We start from the raw sequence: 16,764 nt of genomic DNA, 5'->3' as shown, positions 1-16,764 counted from the left end.
GGTGCCTGGCCCTCCCCACAGTGCCCCCTCGCTCACCTGGCCACACAGACGACGGACAGAAGACAACAGAGGCCAGGCCGTGCAGGGACACAAGCATCCCCTGCCATCCGCTTTATTGACACCCCCCTACCCCCACAGGGCAGCCAGCTGGGGCGATGCACCCCCCAGGCTGCGGGGAGGAAAAACAGCAACAACAGAACAATGCACAGCAGGACAGGTCCCCCTCTCGTGCCACTATCCCCTGGGACAGAGTGTGAGGTGACAACCCACCCCCTCCCCACACCCCCCCCAGGAAAACTGGGAAGGGAATGCAACAGAACAGGCTAGGAAGCCCCAGACTCCCAGGGAGCAACAGGGAGGGCTGGGGGCAGCCTGGGCAGTGGTGGGGGCTGCCCCCCCTCTGCTCTTCAGTCCCGGGGGGGGGTGGGGGGGGTTGGGGGGCTGTCTTGCAGGACAGGAGCATGAGCGTAGTCAGCCCCCACCAACAGCTAGAGTGCCCTGAGGGCAGCCCCCAAAGCTGTGGGGACACTGATACGGGTGGCTCTGAGCGGCCCTGTGAAATCCCCCAGGGGCTGGCAGGGACCCCAAGATGGCATGCAACCCATCCCCTGCCCCCATCGCCCACACTACCCTCCCCACACCAACCCCCATTCCAAAACCACCACCAACCCACTGCCAACCCCGGGGACGGGACCCAGCAGAAAGGGGAATGGTTCCCACCCACACCCGCACCCACGGGCGCCAGCCCCCGCCATGGGCACTGACCCCCTTCAGGGTGGAGGGGGTCCCCACAGTAGGGGAGCGGTGCTGCCCCTGTCCCACCACCCCACCCCCACCCCCCCCCACGCACCACTGGGCTCAGCCCCCAGTCTGGCCACAGCATCACATTCTCCCAGGCCCTGGGCCACCTCCTGAAACACCACCGCCTATATGTACATATATACGACAAAACCCCAAAACACGAGGTATATAAAAATTCAACGTGGGGACGCCCCCATACGAACAGTTCAAGGAACCCACTACAGGCAGGGTGGGAGACAGGCTAGGAAACATGCCCCCCCGCCCCCGCCCCCCTTCCGACCACCCACCGGCCCCTCCCCAGCACAGGGATGGGGGGCAGCCCAGACGAGAGGACCCTGGCAGGCCACAGCTCAGACACAGCCAAGAGGAGAAGGGGGCACGGGGATGGGGGGGTCCGGCTGAGGCAGACCAGGCCCTCCCCCCACCTCTGCGGACACAGGAGACCAGTGGGGAGGTACCAGACAGGACAAACATGAGGGACGAGGCAGAGCGAGGGGGGCTCCCATGGACCCTGCTCCCATCCCAGGCCAGGTCCCAGCCCCAGGGGGGTGTCAGGGGTGTCGGGCCAGGCCAATGGATGAGGAGCAGGGGGAGTCTGGCCACCTGCAAGCCCTCAGCACAGCAGCAGTGGGGATAGGACAACGGCCAGAGGGGACAGCCAGGCCAGCATGAAGCCCCGCAGCTCTGTGGGGGGAGACCCCCTCCCCACAGGAGTGAAGGGGATGGCCAAAAGGACCTTCTCCCACATTCCCAGCCAGTCTGGGGATGCTCCCACTGGGCAGGCTCCACTGAGAGTAGGGGGGGCTCCAGGTGCCCCCGCGAAGCCCCCAGGGGGGTTTCTCCAGCAGCTTTATCCTCAGGGTGGGCACCACAGGCGCCCCTTCCCTTGCCTCCCTGCCATGGTCTCAGTCCTTCTCCTGTGCCAGGCTCTCCTCCGTGATGCCCTGGGCTGCAAGCTCGGCCAAGACATTGTCCAGGTAGTTGATGTCAGGGTAGCCATGGCCAGTGAGGTTGGAGCCAAACTCTGTCTTGTGGTGGATCTCGTTCCAGATCACCGTGTCTGACTCGCCTGTGGTGCTGGAGGTCCCAATAGAGAAGATCAAGCGCCGGTCCCAGGCTACCAGCAACAACTTCAGTACCTGTGGAGGACAGAGATGAGGCAGGCAACAAGGCAGATGTGTGAGGGGAAGCACCCACTACTTCTGCTCAGAGCATGCCCGATCATCCTGGTATGCCCCGGCAATGCGAGCAACCCACAGCCAAGGCCTCCAGGGAGCTCAAGACCCCATTCTGGGGTCCTATGCCAACCAAAACAACAGGACTGGGCTGCAGAGCTCCCCAGGACACGGGAACATCGCTGTGCTCCTGCAGAGCATGGTGGATGGGCTATGGGGAAAAGCTCCACCCAGATGTGCCTTTTTTCCCCCCGTGCCCTAAATAGCTGCTCATTCCCTCTCCGGCTCAATACACCCTTGAGCCAGCTCAAGCTGCCCGGGTGAGCCCCTCACCTTTCTGCCCTTCTCACTGTCTGGTAGGTAGCAGTGCCGGGGAAAGCCGCGGGCGGTGAAGCTCTTCCCAGGGTTTGGATGCTCGGGTCCCTGGAGTGTGGAGTAGAAGAGGAACAAAACCCTTTTGGAGCTCAGAAGTACGCTCTGGGCACAAGCTAACCCCCCAGTTTCCGTGGATGCAGAGGTGGTCACTGCTGTGCTGGGCAGCCATGCTTCAGCACAGTGGCCCTAAACACCACAGTCCCCAATGCCATCAAGCAGACTGGGCCAATGCTTTCATGCAGATGTACCCCCACAGTTCCTGGAACATCCTTATAGGACACACCGCTCCGGAGACATCATTGAACCCGGAGCCCTGAGTCAAGCCCTGAGCTGCAGCACGACCCAGGGGTGACACAGCGATGGTAAGTGCCACCAGCCCCCAGAGGAGGACCACCCATGTATCCCTCTGGGTATAGGGCCAGACCATACCTGCACCCCCGGAGGGATGTTGTAGATGATACGGATGGTTTTGCAGTCAGAGTGGCCAGGCAGCGCATGAGGGATGATGTGATACTCCATCTTCCCCGGGGGCTGTGTCCCAGTCTTCACTCCGTAGATGGTTTTGCAGGTGGGACACTGCAGGCTCCCATCCTGAGAGCAAGAGAAGAGGGGAACATAATGAAACTGGTACCCCCAGCACCGAGCCAGGCTGGGCATTTCATTCCTGAGCAGCACCGAACATGATTTTCATAGTGAAAATGGTCATTTCAAAACCACTGAGGAGGCAGGGCGTAAGGCTGGGAGAATCTGGTATGGCAACCCAACTTTAAACCAAAAATCTGAGGCTGGCATGTCTCTTCCTCATCAGTTTTTACAGTCCTTGCTGCTTCCCCTACCTCCATTTCAGGTTTGTTTTGTTGCAAGTTTTTTGGTTTTATTTTTTCAAAGAGGGACAGGTAATAATTATTTTAAAACTTCAAGCAACGTGAAGCACATTTTTCTGGAAATGTCAAGCACAAGGGCCCTTTGCGGGGGGCTCAAGAAAGCCCACCCATGGCTGGAAAAGCACCGCCCAGCACCAGATGCCAGGTAGCTCTGGTCAGACATGCAGGGATCAAAGTTTACCACCACTAACCCTGGGAAAAAAAGCAAGGATGTAAAACTGGGCATAGCAGGTGAAAAAAAGCACCCACGCAACCCTGGTTTGATTGGGCAGTCCCAGAGTGCTTGCTGCTGATAAAAATTAACCTCTCTGCCAGGGCAGGGAGGTCAGAGCCCTCCAGGGCAGCAGGATTGGAGCACCACCCCACCAAGGGCAGGTGGAACTTGGCGCAGGTTGCCAAGCTGGGGGCTCGGGCATCCCCCGGGGCTGCAGCATTGCACCTTGTTGCCATTGTTGTACATGGCGACCAGGCAGTGGAGGTGGAAGACGTGGCCACATTTCACCAGCTTCCCCACAAGGTCAGGTTTGACGGCTGGCTGGGGTCCCTTGTAGCCGGAGGGTGCAGAGAGGCGCTCCATGCAGATGGTGCAGTCCTGCGCGGAAGGGGAAGAGAGGGGTCAGATGGACAGATGCAGCCAGAGCCTTGCCAAAGACATGGGGCTCAGGAGCTGCTCTGCTCTTGCCCAGGGACCAGCACCCACCCCTGGTGCCATGCCATCACCCTGGGCCACCGCAAGGGCTGGCCAACACCTGCATGCAGCACACAGCCCTTCTTCAGAGGGGGATGGGGACAGGGCAGAGCCATGAGGGGTGGCAGGAGACCCCTGCACAGCACAGGAACATCGTCCATGTCCCCAGTTGTTCCTCCCAGAGCAAAGCACCCTGGGGATACCCCAGTGTGACTCCTGCTGCTCGCACCTCATCCGGCGGATGCCGCACCTTCTGCAGGTATTTTTTCAGTACCTCCTCTGGAGTTTTACCTGCGGGAGAGCAAAAGTCAGAGGGGCTGGAGCGCAGCACAGGGGAACCCCACTGCTGAGGGCAGCAGGAGGGGACAGGGGAGCCAGGTAGGGAAGGGGGGAACGGGAGCAGAGGCCGAGTGGCAAAGTGCCTCTCACCCTTCTTGGCCTGTTTCTTGGTGGTCTTGCGGCAGGTGTGGGAGATGCCAGGGATGGACTGGATCTCGCTTTTGCTGACAGGCGGGGGGTGCAGCACCAGCTTGGGGGGCCGTGTCAGGCAGACGGGCAGCCCGGCTGCACTCATTAGGATCCCCGTGATCCCTGGGTGAGGGGGTTCGAAATGCACTGAGGAACCAGCATCACCCCAACCCCTAGATATGCCCCCAAAACCCACCCCACTAGGGCCGACTCCCCCCTGGGGAGGCCAGCACCTGTGGGTGCCAGGCACCCTGCTGCAGCCCAATCCTCACCTGCCAGTGCTGGGTTGACAGGGCTGGAGCCAGTGAGGTTCTTCACAGGGACGGTGGGGACCCTGTGAGGAGCCAGCAGAGACCACGTCAGGGTTGGTGGCAGGCACCCACATCCCTGCAGCCCCAGCGGACAGCAGGGGCCAGACAATAGTTGCCTGAGCAACTGCACAGGCCCTGGCTGGAAATAGAGAATCCCTCGACAGGGTGACATGCCCCTGCCGCTCCCCCCCCCCTTTTCTCTTGCTCTTTAGAAACCCGCCTGCTTCTCCATTCACAGCCCCTTTTTGTCACCACTCTCTGGGCCGGTCTTGTTTTTTTTTTTTTTTTTTTTTTTCCTCTTTTCTCCTACGGCCACATGGCTGCCGAAGCTCTTTTCCCCCCTCCTCCCCTTGGGGCTCTCTTCCATGGGAAAGTTTCCCAGCAGGTCAGGAGCGGAGGGAAGGGGGAGGATGGAGAGGGAGAGGAAAGGGGCCAGGCTGCGACAGAAGGCTGATGGCAGAGCCAGACAAAGGGGAGAAACAGGCTCATTAAATGCCCACACCCTCAAAAAAAAAAGTGTCTTCGGAGGGTGGGGGGCTGGAGGGACCCCTTCTCATGGGGTCTGAATGGCTTTTCTTCAGGCCTTTCACAGTCCCCCACCCGTCCCCCGCCACCAAGAGAAAAGTGCAGCTTCAGCCTCCTCATTGAGATGCAGGAGCCACACCATTCCCACTCCAGTCCTCAGGCACCAGCAGGGAAGGAAAGGGGCCCAGCAGAGCCCTCCACCCGTGGGAGGCTGGGGATCGCTGAGGTTCGTCTCCTACCAGGCTGAGGGGTGACAGCACCCCAACAGTGGGAAGCCCCACAGGGCCGCAGCCCCTCTGCGCCCTGGGGAGGGGAAAAAAATTTCACACTGCCCCCGTTCTCCCCACAGCTACCCTCTCGCTCGCAGGTGGCAGGACTCACCCAGAGGCAATGAGCACCCGGGACTGGGCGATGGCCAGGCGCTGGAGGTGGCTGCGGTTCAGGGTGCTGAGGCCAGGACGAGATGCCTTGCTGCTGCCCACGGCGGGCGGGCTGGCAGTGGAGCTGGCCGAGCTCAAGGTGGGCGTGCTGGCTGCCTGCCGCCGGCCCCCCTGGGCTGCCAGTGGCTTCAAGGAGCCACGCACCGCAGCCATACTGTCGGGCACCTTGGCCCCTGGGGCCGCCACCGGGGCTTTGGGGGTGGTGGGTGGTGCAGGGGGGGCTTTGCGGGGCTGCAGGGTGGCAGTGCCAGAGCCAGCAGCTGACACAGTGGCTTTGACGCTCATGACCAGGAGGCACTGGGGACAGGCGCAGGCAGGGACTGGGGGGGCCGCTGCCATCCCAGGGCTGGCCGGCCAGGACTGTGACTTGGGCAGGGTGCCGGAGACCAGTGGGTAGACCATGTCAAGGCGGCGGCGGACGCGGCGCTTGCGCTGGGTCTGCCGGTTGATCTGGCCCATGGTGGCAAAGTCGATGACATAGCAGAAGCCAATGGCACTCAGGTCCACCCAGGGGTGCTGTTTCTCGTAGGCACGCTGGATGGTGATGCCCACGTCCATGTCATAGGGTGTCCACGACCCACTGTCATTCTCCCACTCCCACACGACTCCCTTGCCCGGTGCTGATGATGGGTCATAGTAGCTGCGCCGGACAGGGCGGATAGTGCCTGAGGGAGGGTGAGAAAAGCTGTCAGACCCTGGTGCCAGCACCCACCAGTGGGCAGGGCACAAAACCACCCCAACCTGCCCCACCAATGCAGTTCAGCGCAGGGACAGGACGGCCTTCTGGCTCAGCCGTTGTCCCCACCCTGTCAGAGGACTGGTGTGCCGTGGTTTCCCCAAGCCACCGCCTGAAAGACACCTTGCTGCTGGCGCACCCGAAAAGCCAAGGAGCCCCTGGGCTGTACACGCACGGCACTGGGGTGCACCCCCAGTATGACCGGCATGCAGGAAGGGCAGATTTCACCCCCATTGGCCCATGGTGGCAGCCACCCAGCCCTGATGGGGCAACACAGAACCACCAGTCTGGCCACTCCAACCTGCTCCCAAGGACCTCCTGTGGGAGTCTGATGAAACCAGGCGTGTAGGCACCAGACTCCTGCAGTGCTCACCGCAGCCCTGTCTCCCTCTCAGCTCTGGACCAGGACAGAGGAATAAAAGCTTTAAGGGGCAGTTCTGAGCACTGCAGTGGTGACACGTGCAGGCACCCACATGCTTGTGCCAGCCCCACCATCTGCAGCTGCCAAACTGGCCATGACAAAAAGCCAGCACAGGGAAAATCCCTGCGAGGCTGAGCAAAGGAGTATTTGAGTGGGGCCCAGTACTGGCTCCCGGTCCCCCATCAGCAAGTGCTGAGAGGGATAAGAAGGCTTTGTGGCCTGCATCCTTATTTTTCCTAGGTGTTTCCTTTCCCACCGCTCCCAGTTGACTAGGACACACTCAAAGCACAGACACAAATTTTGGAAACTCCTACGCTGAGGAGAAAGCTCTCCTCTTTGGGACGCTTCACGGCACAGCAGGACAGGCTGGACGTGGCTGGGCTCAGCCTCAGGGCCCCATCCTGGGCCTGCTACTACTGCCCAGAGCTGTTCAGTTAATAGGTGGAATGAGCTCACAAGCATTGCTGCCTCCATGCTCTTCTGCAAAACTCCAGGGCTCAGCCCTGCTGCCAGCAGCAGGAATAAGAATGCTCAAAGAGCAGAAATAATAAGCCTACTTCTTTGGCTTTTCACCACGTGTCTTGCAAAGCCTACAAGAATTTCAGTCCCTTTTCATCCCCACCTCTCTTCTGGAAGCAGCCACCACCGTTGGTCCCCACATAGGACCACTTCCCACGAAAGAGTGGGCTAAAAAGGAAAAGCTGTTCATTAGGCACTAATGACAGGCACATGTTAAGCACCCTGCTATGGAGAATGGGCTGCAGCTGCACCCCAGGCAAACCAGGCCACCCGTCCCCGTTCTGCAAAGGGGCACCCAGGGGAGAAAAGCCGCCGGCGCTGGCAGCACAAAGCAGGGCTGGAGGGGAGCAGGGCGGTGATTTATCCTAATCCTGTAAGAGGCGGGGAGGGCAGCAGTGGCGGCATGCGGCATCTGGCAGTCCCCAGGCAGCGGTGTGGGAATGCAGTGCATCCCCCCAGCCCAGCACGGCCAGCCGGCCTCCCATTCAGCAGGGGAAGAAAAGGGACAATAGCTATTCAGGGCCTGCCAGGGTCGCGACCCCCCCAAATCAGAGCTGTTTAATGACCCAAAATACCAACATCCCCAGCAACCCAGGGAGAGACAGAACAATCCCCCTTTCAATCCTCCTCCCAAGGCGACAATAGCCCTCAGAGGCTGGCTCCCAGCCCTGTCGCAGAGGTCCCTTGTCCCCACACCCCTGGGCAGGGTAGGGTCCCTGCCAGCCCTCAGGGCTGCTGAGGGAAAGAGGACAAAGGAGGGTGTCCCACTGCACCCAGCACCCCCTGTCCCAGGGACAAGGGACACTGGCTGGTCCCCTTCCCATGGCCATCACGGGGGTGTTGTGGGGGGCACAAATCCCGTGTGGTAACCTCTCCCCAAGGATGCCCATGCCCTGCATTGCAGGCACCCCCAGGACCATATGTTCTGCCACCACCCAGGGAATCCCTCTACACCCCCACCACCCCGACAATCCCCAGGCCTGCTCGTTGCCCGCACCCTCCTAACACCTCCCTTTACCTGTCTGAGCCATCACCCTGGGGACCCGCTACCTGCCCACGCCATCCCTGAGTGCGTCCCCCACCTGCTGGTGCCCCTACCCCTAAGGGCCCCCATGGGCTGCTGTGACCCAGGGCAGGATTTGGCCCCCAAGCACTGTACAGCAGTGGGCCTTCAGGATTGATGGCAGCTCAGAGGTAGCACAGATCAAGCTGGACACAGTGGGGCAGGGTCTGCAGGGGATGGGCACCTCGCACAAAGGGACTGCAGGCCAGGAGAGGACAAGGCCATAGCATGCAACAGGGTTCACAAAGGTGCAGCAGGGAGGCCAGGCAGCACGACCCTGTAAGGGCCCAGGATCCCACAGGCACTGCTGGGCAGGCAGCATGGTGTCCAGCAAGCAGCTGGGGACCAGGTGGGCTGGCAGCCCCAGGCAGTGTGGGCTTGGACAGCAGCAGACAGGGCTGGCAGCAGGAGCAGAGCTGTGCAATTCCAGGGCAAGCACAGCAGGGCGGTACAAGGCAAATCCAGGTGCAGTACAGGACCGGGCAATGCAATCCAGGATGGGGCACTATAACGCAGCATGGCACCCAGCTGCATAGCCCAGTACAGCTAGCGATGCAACAGCAGATGCCGTTGGGTGATGGGACGTAAGGCAGGGCAAGGCAGCACAATGCAACATGCGACTGGGGAAAGGCAGCGCTGCACAACCAAGCTCCAGCTCAGGCCGTGCGATGCAGCATGGGACCCGGCAGCACAGCATTGTGCAACACCATGCGATGCAATTCCAGGTCAGGCAGCGCTGTGCAATACCAGACCTGGCAGCAACGCGCTGCACAGTACGACTGTATCCCAGCCGGTGCCATGCGATAAGGGGCCTGGCAACGCAGAGGGAACCCAGAGGAACGGTGCTGGGACGACAGCAGCCGCCGGGGCCGGCGCACAGGGCAGCACCGGGAGCACCGAGGCCAGGCAGGGCTGGGCAGCGCTGGAGACGCAGCCCAGTGCAAAGCGACCCTGGAGCAGGGAGCGCCGTGCAAATCCGGCGCGGAGCCCGGTGCAACGCGCAGCACCCGGCCGCGCAAAGCAACGCAACGGCAGCCCGGGGAGCCGGGGCAGGGGTCGGGCCGCCGGGCTGACTCACCGGTGTCCTGGCGGAACTGGTGCATGGACTGCAGGTCGATGATGTAGGGCGCCAGGCGGCTGTCGGCCTGGCCCAGCACCACGCTGCCGCCCGCCCGCGGCCCGGCGCGGGCCACCGCCTCGATGTGGTGGCTGACGGCCGGGCTGTAGGGCCGCCACCGCCCGTGCTCGTTCAGCCATTCCCACACCACCACGGCCGAGGCCAGCAGCATGGCTCCGCCGCCCCGGCCCGCCGCCTCCCCCGGCTCCGGCCGGCCGCCGCAGACGCCCCGCGGCCGCTGCAGCCTGCCCCGGCGGCACTCGCATGCTCGGCGCAGCGTAGGGCTCTGCCCGCCCCCGCCCCGGGGCCGGCCGCCGAGCGGGCGCGGAGGCGAGGCCGCCCCTCAGCGCTCGGGCCGCAGCGCCGCTCCCCGGGCGGCGGCGGGAGGCGGTGGGGGCGGCTGACCCCGCCCGCACCGGGAGCGCGGGGGGGCGGGGCCGCCCCGCCCCTGACGTCACCGCGCCCGGCCGCGGCCCGGCGGCAGCCGGCTGCCCGCCGGGGGCCGGGGAGGGGGAGCGCGGCCGGGAGAAACCATTCCCGCCGGCGAGGGGGGGAGGGGCTCGGCGCCGCTCGGCCCTGAGCACCCCGCGGACCACGTAGCCCGTCCCAGCAACCCCGGTGCCCCCCGCCACTATTCCCGTACCCCGCACCCCAAGACACCCCCCCCTCGGTGTCCCTGTACCCCCACCCTGCACCCCTGAGACAACCCCCGGTGTCCCTGTAGCCCCCCCCTGCAGCCCAAGGACCCCCCAGCGCTCCCCACACCCCTCACCGAGACGGCAGCCCTGGCACTGCCGGGAGGCGCCGGGGCGCACACACAGCCCGGCCCCAGGCCTGCCGGCCACGGGAGCGGGGGTGCTGCGGGGGGCGCATGCCCGACCCAAGGGAGGACCTCGGGACTGGACCCCGCATCCTGCGCTGTGGTCCGACAGCTTCGACCACCCCGTTCCCCCGGCTGCCGCGGCTGCGGGGACAGCCCCATGAGCTGCGCCTGGCCGTGGCCAGAGGGGGACAAAAACGGGTGCAAAGGCCGAAATCGCCGTGTGCCTTGGGCGGCACCGGGGCTGTAAGGCCACCTCCCACACCCCAGCCCCTCCTGCGGCCTGCAGCCATTTAGTTTCCCTGGGAAGTGCTTTTTGGGGAGGTTTCCCGCAGCTTCAGCCTGGTGTGAGGCTGCAAACCCTCCGGCGCGCTCCTCTGAGTTCCCAGGGTCTGGGCAGCCTGCTGGCCGTGCTGTGCAAACCCGAGCTGGTGCAGCCAAAACTGACTCCCTGGGCCCGGAGCAGCCAGTGCCGGCCCTTCCCCGCAGCCCAAAAATAAAATTCATTGTGGGCTTGTTCCTCTGCTGAGTGCCATGAGCAGCATCCCGGGGTGGCCCTGAGCAGCAGGCTGGCGGCTGGCATCAGGTCTCACCTTACATAGTGCTCCTGTGCTCAGACATGCAAACCACTAATTTTCTTGGATATTAAACACAACGCCCATCGTTGCCCCGTTTGGGGAGAACTGTACAAACTGCATCCGCGCGCCACAGGCACGGTTTTCCCAGCACTGGCAAATCCCGCAGCCCGTGGTCCCTGTCAGCTCAGAGGGCGGCTCATCCCCAGGGCACTGGGACGCACGGTGCTGCTGCACGATGCTTGCTGAGCTCCAGTGGCCAGTGCAGCTCCTCTCCTGACAAACCTGTTTCCCAGGCCCTGCCTAGCCCACTGAGCAAGTGTCAGCCAAAATCTAAATGAGAGGGAAAAAAAGGGGGGAAGAAACAGGTGGGGGCTAACTGCAGGGATGCCAGCTGGCAAGCAATGTGGTGAGAGAGGAGGAGGCGAACCGCGGGAGCTGAAGGAAATCTCTTCTACTTCCAGCTTGCCCTTGGAAACATGCAGGGCCACGCTTGCAGCACATTTTCCTGCAAGAAGGGAGGGCAGCACGGTGCTGGCAGGCTGCTCCTCTGGGTTTTCACCTGCTCCTCTAGGGCAGGCAAGTGCAGCCAAGGCCACGACGGGGAAACCCAGGGAAATCCTTTCCACTGACTCAGGCTGGAGGAAAAGGTTTTCCTGCTATTAAAAAGGAAAGTGTTGGTGAACATTCCACCCCCACCCTCCCGGCTCAGGAGCAAAAAGTCAGGAGCCAGTGCTGCGATGCTGGTGCAGGAGGGTGCAAGGGGACGGGTGAGCCTGTGGGACCGGCACAGCCGAGCCCCACCTGCCCCTGGAGCACAGTGGGCGAGGGGTGAAATTATTATCCCCCAGCACCCAGCGCTGATGCCAGCACCCAAGCATGGATGTGCCTGAGGTCAGGGGGCGCCTCAGTTGGCTTAAAATCTTTCCAAGCCCACAAAGCGTGCCCAACCCAACCACATGTTCAGCCCAAACATTTATTTTTGGCAATTAAACACATCTGTGGGTTGGGTTTGGAGGCTCCTTCCCCACTGCAATTCAGGAGCACAGCCCTCCCCCTTCCCTGCTCCTACCAGCACTGCAAATCCTTGCTCTCTTCCCAAAGTACAACCTTGGATGGCTTTTTAGCGGGGTTTAGTCTGCAGGAGGCCATTCAGGCTCTTCAGCAGCATTAGCCATGGGGGCATGATGATCCTCCCCTGAAGCTCTTAATTTCTGCCTCCAAAATCAGTAACTTCGGTCACCTCCAGCCACCAGGATCAACTCAGCTTCAGCCTGCGGTGATGCAAGTCCAAAGGGCCTCGCAGCAGCAAGGGCCCCCGGTTGCTGGATGCCCCTGTTCTCACCGGATCAGTTTACTGGTGATTCCCTTTGGGGCTGCAGCTGAAAAACAGCACTAAAACCTGGTGGGCTCAGACATCACCACCTCTCTACTGCCTGGTGGGTGCTTGCTGGTGGAGAAAGCTGGGGACCTGAAGTCTCTCCCCCAGCCAGACCACAGAGGTTTGTATTATGGTTTGCTTTTATACGTTGTTTCTGGTTACGGCAGCCATTTCAAAGCATTGCAGGTGCTTTGCGAACACAGACACATGCAGCGCCACTGGCAAGGTAGCAAGGAAGGAATAAGGAAGGTTGCAAAAGTGGTGATGTGGGCTGCTGGGCACAAACCAGGGAAGCCCCTGGAGCAACATCATTGTCCACCTTCAATTCCCACTGCTGCTCACCTCCCAGAGCGTGACTGCAGCAGGATGAGCTCAGCTCATGGCACCGCCAGCAGCCGATCTGGAAGGATCGAGTTGCAGGGACCGGTGCCAGCACTGGGGCTGGTTCCCGGGGGAAGTGAAGGTCACCTCGTACCCAGGCTACTGCGGTGGGAGAAAAGGGGTCTGTTCCTGCCTGCTCAGGTTGCAAGGTTCAGAGACAGATGTGCAGTGCTTCAGATGTATGTGTTTACCTTCAGAAAGGTGAGGGGCAGCAGGTGGGCAAGGATGTGAGCACCTGGCTGCTACTGAGCACGAGGGTGCAAGGGGAGAAAAGCAAGATGGCTTTGAGCACACAAAGCAGACAGGACTGGGAGAGAGAAATACTTGCTGGCAAAGGGACTCATTCTGACTGAAAAAAATAAAGGCCAGAAATTGTTATTCCCAAGTGCAGGGAAGCAGAAACATTGCAAATAATCTGCTCTGAGCTGCAAAGCTGAGGTCAGGCAGTAAGTGGGGATGAACAAGGCGCGTGCTCTTCCTCTTGTGCATCACCCACAAAAAAACGGATGCCACCAAACCACCCTTACCCCCAGCCCTGGGGCAGCCCCAACCCTGCGGCCCTGCTTGCCCTGATGTGGCCGGTGGGGTGGGCAGGACGGGCGCTGGGGGCCCCTGCCTCGGCATCGCCCTTCATCCTCCCGCAGCACCCAGGGCCCCCCATGGCCACGCAGACACCACTGGTGCTGGGGCAGGTGCTGTGCCCAGTGCTGCCACCACCCGCCGCACAAAGCCACTTTGTACAGGGCCAGCCAGGCACGTCCCCAGCCTCCCCCCCCATCCCATGCTCCAGCGTCACCCCATGTTGCCTTCCTTCTCGCAGGGCAGGGTGGAAAGCAGGGCCACACCAGGATGGGGCACAACCCCAGTGAACCCCTCGGCTCCTCCTCATCCTCCCACTGCCTCCATCTCCTTCATCCCCAGCTTCTTCCTCTTCCCCGCGGCACCCCAGCAAGTCCCATTCCCCCCCAAACCTCCCACCCCACCAGGACTGATACTTCCTTGAGGTGCAAATGGAGCAGCCCAGGCTCTCTGGTGAGCTTCAGCCCCACTGTCCCACCTACTCCAAGAAGTCACATCACCCCGGCAGATCTCCCAGCCCTTTTATTTGCTCAGCACCCATCACATCCATTCAGCAAGAAAACCATGGCCCAGGCACCTGCAAAACCTCATGGCATTCCCCTTCGCAGAGCAAGCGATGTCTTTGGGGCTGTTTAATCCTCCATGCCATTTCCAAGTCCCAAAATAAACCCTGGAGGCACAAACCTCCTTGCAGAGGGTCTTCTGAATCACAGACCTCCATTAAAAGATTCTCTGCATTACCTTGTCCGAGCAGTTAAGAAATCTCCTCCTGATTGTACCCCCCCGCCCCAACACACCCCTGAACACCCCCCCCCCCCCCCCCCCAAGCAATTAGAGCAGAAATTCAATGCACAGAAAATGCGAGCTGGACAGGAGAAAAGAGTCTGCATGAAGGAGGCAAAGCCTTGTGTGTTGCAACTGGGGGCAGGTCTTAAGACTCCTTTCACCAGGTAATATTCTCCTGTCCCTTCGCTCCTGTCTTGCCTCCACAGGAGCCCTGGAGGCAGCACCTGGGCACAGCAAGCCAGGCAGCCACCGAACTACAAAGGAAAGGCCAGCACAGCCACAGCCCGCTGAGGGTCACAGACTCCAGACCCAGGGGTGAACGGCAAAGCTGCTTCCCAGGGGGTAGTTCCAACCCCCAGCAGACAGAGCCCGAGCCACCCCCGAGGCTCACCCCATCTGGGGATCGAGTGTGGCTCATGCCTCAGTCTCCCCATGGGGAAAGGGGCCCACAGGGAGCGGCACCAAAAGCATGGGGGGTCCAGGGGTCAATGACACGGTCCCTCCTGTCCATCCCCCTCCCTGAACAACCTCCTTCACTGCCAGCCGCCCTCCGCAGGGGTGGACAAGGAGCCCCCTGCTATACCCCAGTGGGGCCTCAGACCCCACATCCACTGTCAAGGGCTCTCAGCTGGGCTGGGGGCCGAGCTGCTGCCTGGGCTGGGCTTGGCGAGCTGCCGCAGGTCCCGTGCAGACCTGACAGCCCACTGGGCCAGCTCCCGCAGCACCCCCAGGCCCCGCAGCTTCCTCTCGAAGAGGCCCAGGTGGGGGGCTGGGGGGGGCCCAGCCCCCTCCTCACTGGGGGGTCCACGGCTCTCCAGCCGCAGCAGCTCCTCAAGGTGGTAGGCAAAGGCTGAGACCTGGAGCAGGACGGCCGCCAGCGCCCGGTCCAGGGCAGTGTCAGCCTCACCCAGCTGCTCCCGCTGCTCCTCCAGCATCTGGGCCAGCAGGGCCCGGAAGGCCCGGTATGCCGCCAGGTTCTCCAGCAGCCGCTGGGTCCCCGTCTGCTCATCCCAGCGCTCCACTGCCGCCGCCGGCACCCCCTCCACCGCTGCCACGCTGGCTGAGGCATCCAAGCCCTGCCGCTCCACCTGCAGGGGCAAGAGCAGCCAGAGGTCAGCAGCAGCAGGAGAAATGGCGGGGGATCCCCACCCTGAGCCCCACCTGTGCAGCTTCATCACTGACCAGGAGGCACTCGGGGCAGTGGAAAGCTGGGTGCTCGAGGTTTGCCCAAGCATCGGCTGGCAGTGCCAAGGCCCAGATACCGGCAGCACTTCATCCCCCACCTCCGCCGTGGGCAAGAGCCCTCGCGCCCTGGCACAGCCGCCAGGAGCCCCCTGGACCCCGGCAGCGGCAGCCACCCCACCAGCATTCCCAGCCCCACGGGCAGCTGGAGGGAGCAGGGCAAACTCACATAGGTGTCCAGGAGGTCGATGACGTCCGAGCGCATCTTCCCAGCCAGGCGGATGCCTCGGCTGCACAGGTCGCGGCGCCGGAGGGTGGCTGAGGTACCGTCTGCTGCAGCCATGGCCTGGGCAGCTCTAGCATGCACCAGGCTCAGGGCACAGCGCCTGCCTGGCCCCGGCAGGACCATCCCTTGCTGAGCTGGTGCATTCCAGCTGGGAGCTCCACTCACACGTCCGCTGGCCTGGCTCTCCCCCTCTTCCACGCCTGGGGCCTGGCACAACGCTGTAAATTCCCGCCTCTGGGATCAACAGCGACAGATTATTTCCCTAATTCCCCCGTGTATTGCTACTCCAAGCGCCTTGCCCAGAACCGTCTTGCCCAGCAGCAACAGGCTCCCAGCCCTGTCTCTGACCCATTCCTCCCTCCCAGCCACACAGTGAGATTAGCAGCACACTAATCCCCCCGGCTCATGCCAGCGTGTGGGAAACCACTGCCGGGAAGAGGCAAGCAAAGCCCGGACATTGCTCAACATCTCAGCCTGGGCAGCAGGCTGGGGCCTGAGCAGGGCAGAGCGCTGGGGGTTCGCCAGCAGGGGCCTGAGGGGAGCCCCCGGGCTGGAGATCCAGCTGCAGGCTGGGCTGTGACCCAGACCCTGACAGAAGGCTGCAGGAGCCTGTCCCAGCCACCTCCAGCCCCCTTATTCCCCCACAGCAGAGTGGGACCAGGTCCCCAAGGTCTAACCCCCTCCTTTCCCAGAGGATTCTACAGACAGGGGAAGGGGTCCTGGCCACCCCAGGGCAACACCAGCCCCCTGCCACAGGTGAGGAGCTGCATACACCAAGACAAAAATAGCCCTTTTGGTTGGCTTGCTTTTTCCTCAGTGTTTATTTTGGTTATGTACCACCCAGATTAAAAGAAAAAAAAAAAAAAAAAGAAAAAACAACACAACAAACAAAAGACCAGGAGCTGAAAAAGCATTTTCCCTTTACTATCACGGTACACCCAGCCCTGCCCCAGCCTGGCTGGGGAGCTGCCGGCGGCCCCCCCAGCCCCAGCTCCCCGGGCCGGTGGCCAACGCAGCAGCGTCGTTGCCACCTGGTGGCTACTGCAAAAAGCGCCGCTGAGCTCCGGGAGCCCCCCGCTCCGGCTGGCTCAGCCCCCGGCCCAAGCCCCGCGCCCCGGGGCCACCCTCCAGCCCCCACGCCGCTGCCCGTGCCGGGCACAGCGCCCGCAAGCTCCGGGGCGCTGAGGGCAGACGAAGGGCCCTGCGCGCCCTCCGTTCCCTCCCCGGGAGGAGAAAAAAAAAATAAATACC

General features: G+C 62.3%; 2 protein-coding genes across 3 annotated transcripts; both read right to left on the bottom strand.

Moving 5' to 3' along the window:
* Positions 1-80: 80 nt before the first annotated feature.
* Positions 81-10,527, bottom strand: DTX4 (deltex E3 ubiquitin ligase 4). Of its 2 annotated transcripts, none has more exons than XM_037402296.1 (9): positions 10,296-10,527; positions 5,609-6,332; positions 4,664-4,725; positions 4,353-4,514; positions 4,153-4,214; positions 3,675-3,827; positions 2,781-2,942; positions 2,310-2,399; positions 81-1,940 (listed from the first exon to the last, which is right to left on the bottom strand). In XM_037402296.1, the coding sequence occupies exons 2-9, from the start codon at positions 6,223-6,225 to the stop codon at positions 1,707-1,709; spliced, it is 1,542 nt and encodes a 513-aa protein (XP_037258193.1). In that variant the 5' UTR covers positions 6,226-6,332; positions 10,296-10,527; the 3' UTR covers positions 81-1,706. The 2 variants fall into 2 exon arrangements, with proteins under 2 accessions (XP_037258193.1, XP_037258191.1); XM_037402294.1 differs by lacking the exon at positions 10,296-10,527 and adding an exon at positions 9,485-9,924.
* A 3,547-nt stretch (positions 10,528-14,074) lies between these two features.
* On the bottom strand, positions 14,075-16,652 carry CNTF (ciliary neurotrophic factor). The gene is made up of 2 exons (XM_037401838.1): positions 15,457-16,652; positions 14,075-15,133 (listed from the first exon to the last, which is right to left on the bottom strand). The coding sequence occupies exons 1-2, from the start codon at positions 15,634-15,636 to the stop codon at positions 14,660-14,662; spliced, it is 654 nt and encodes a 217-aa protein (XP_037257735.1). The 5' UTR covers positions 15,637-16,652; the 3' UTR covers positions 14,075-14,659.
* Positions 16,653-16,764: the final 112 nt, after the last annotated feature.

This window comes from Falco rusticolus, chromosome 10, assembly GCF_015220075.1.
Source record: "Falco rusticolus isolate bFalRus1 chromosome 10, bFalRus1.pri, whole genome shotgun sequence".
Lineage (NCBI taxonomy): Eukaryota > Metazoa > Chordata > Aves > Falconiformes > Falconidae > Falco > Falco rusticolus.
This window is presented reverse-complemented; position numbering and strand designations above follow the sequence as displayed.

Coding starts and splice junctions, on each gene's coding strand:
- DTX4 (XM_037402294.1), bottom strand. CDS start 9,695: ATGCTGCTGGCCTCGGCCGTGGTGGTGTGGGAATGGCTGAACGAGCAC. Junction 4,515..4,663: donor TGTCAACCCAGCACTGGCAG/GTGAGGATTGGG, acceptor CCCCTCACCCAG/GGATCACGGGGATCCTAATG. Junction 1,941..2,309: donor ACAGTGAGAAGGGCAGAAAG/GTGAGGGGCTCA, acceptor TGTCCTCCACAG/GTACTGAAGTTGTTGCTGGT.
- CNTF (XM_037401838.1), bottom strand. CDS start 15,636: ATGGTCCTGCCGGGGCCAGGCAGGCGCTGTGCCCTGAGCCTGGTGCAT. Junction 15,134..15,456: donor TCGACCTCCTGGACACCTAT/GTGAGTTTGCCC, acceptor TTGCCCCTGCAG/GTGGAGCGGCAGGGCTTGGA.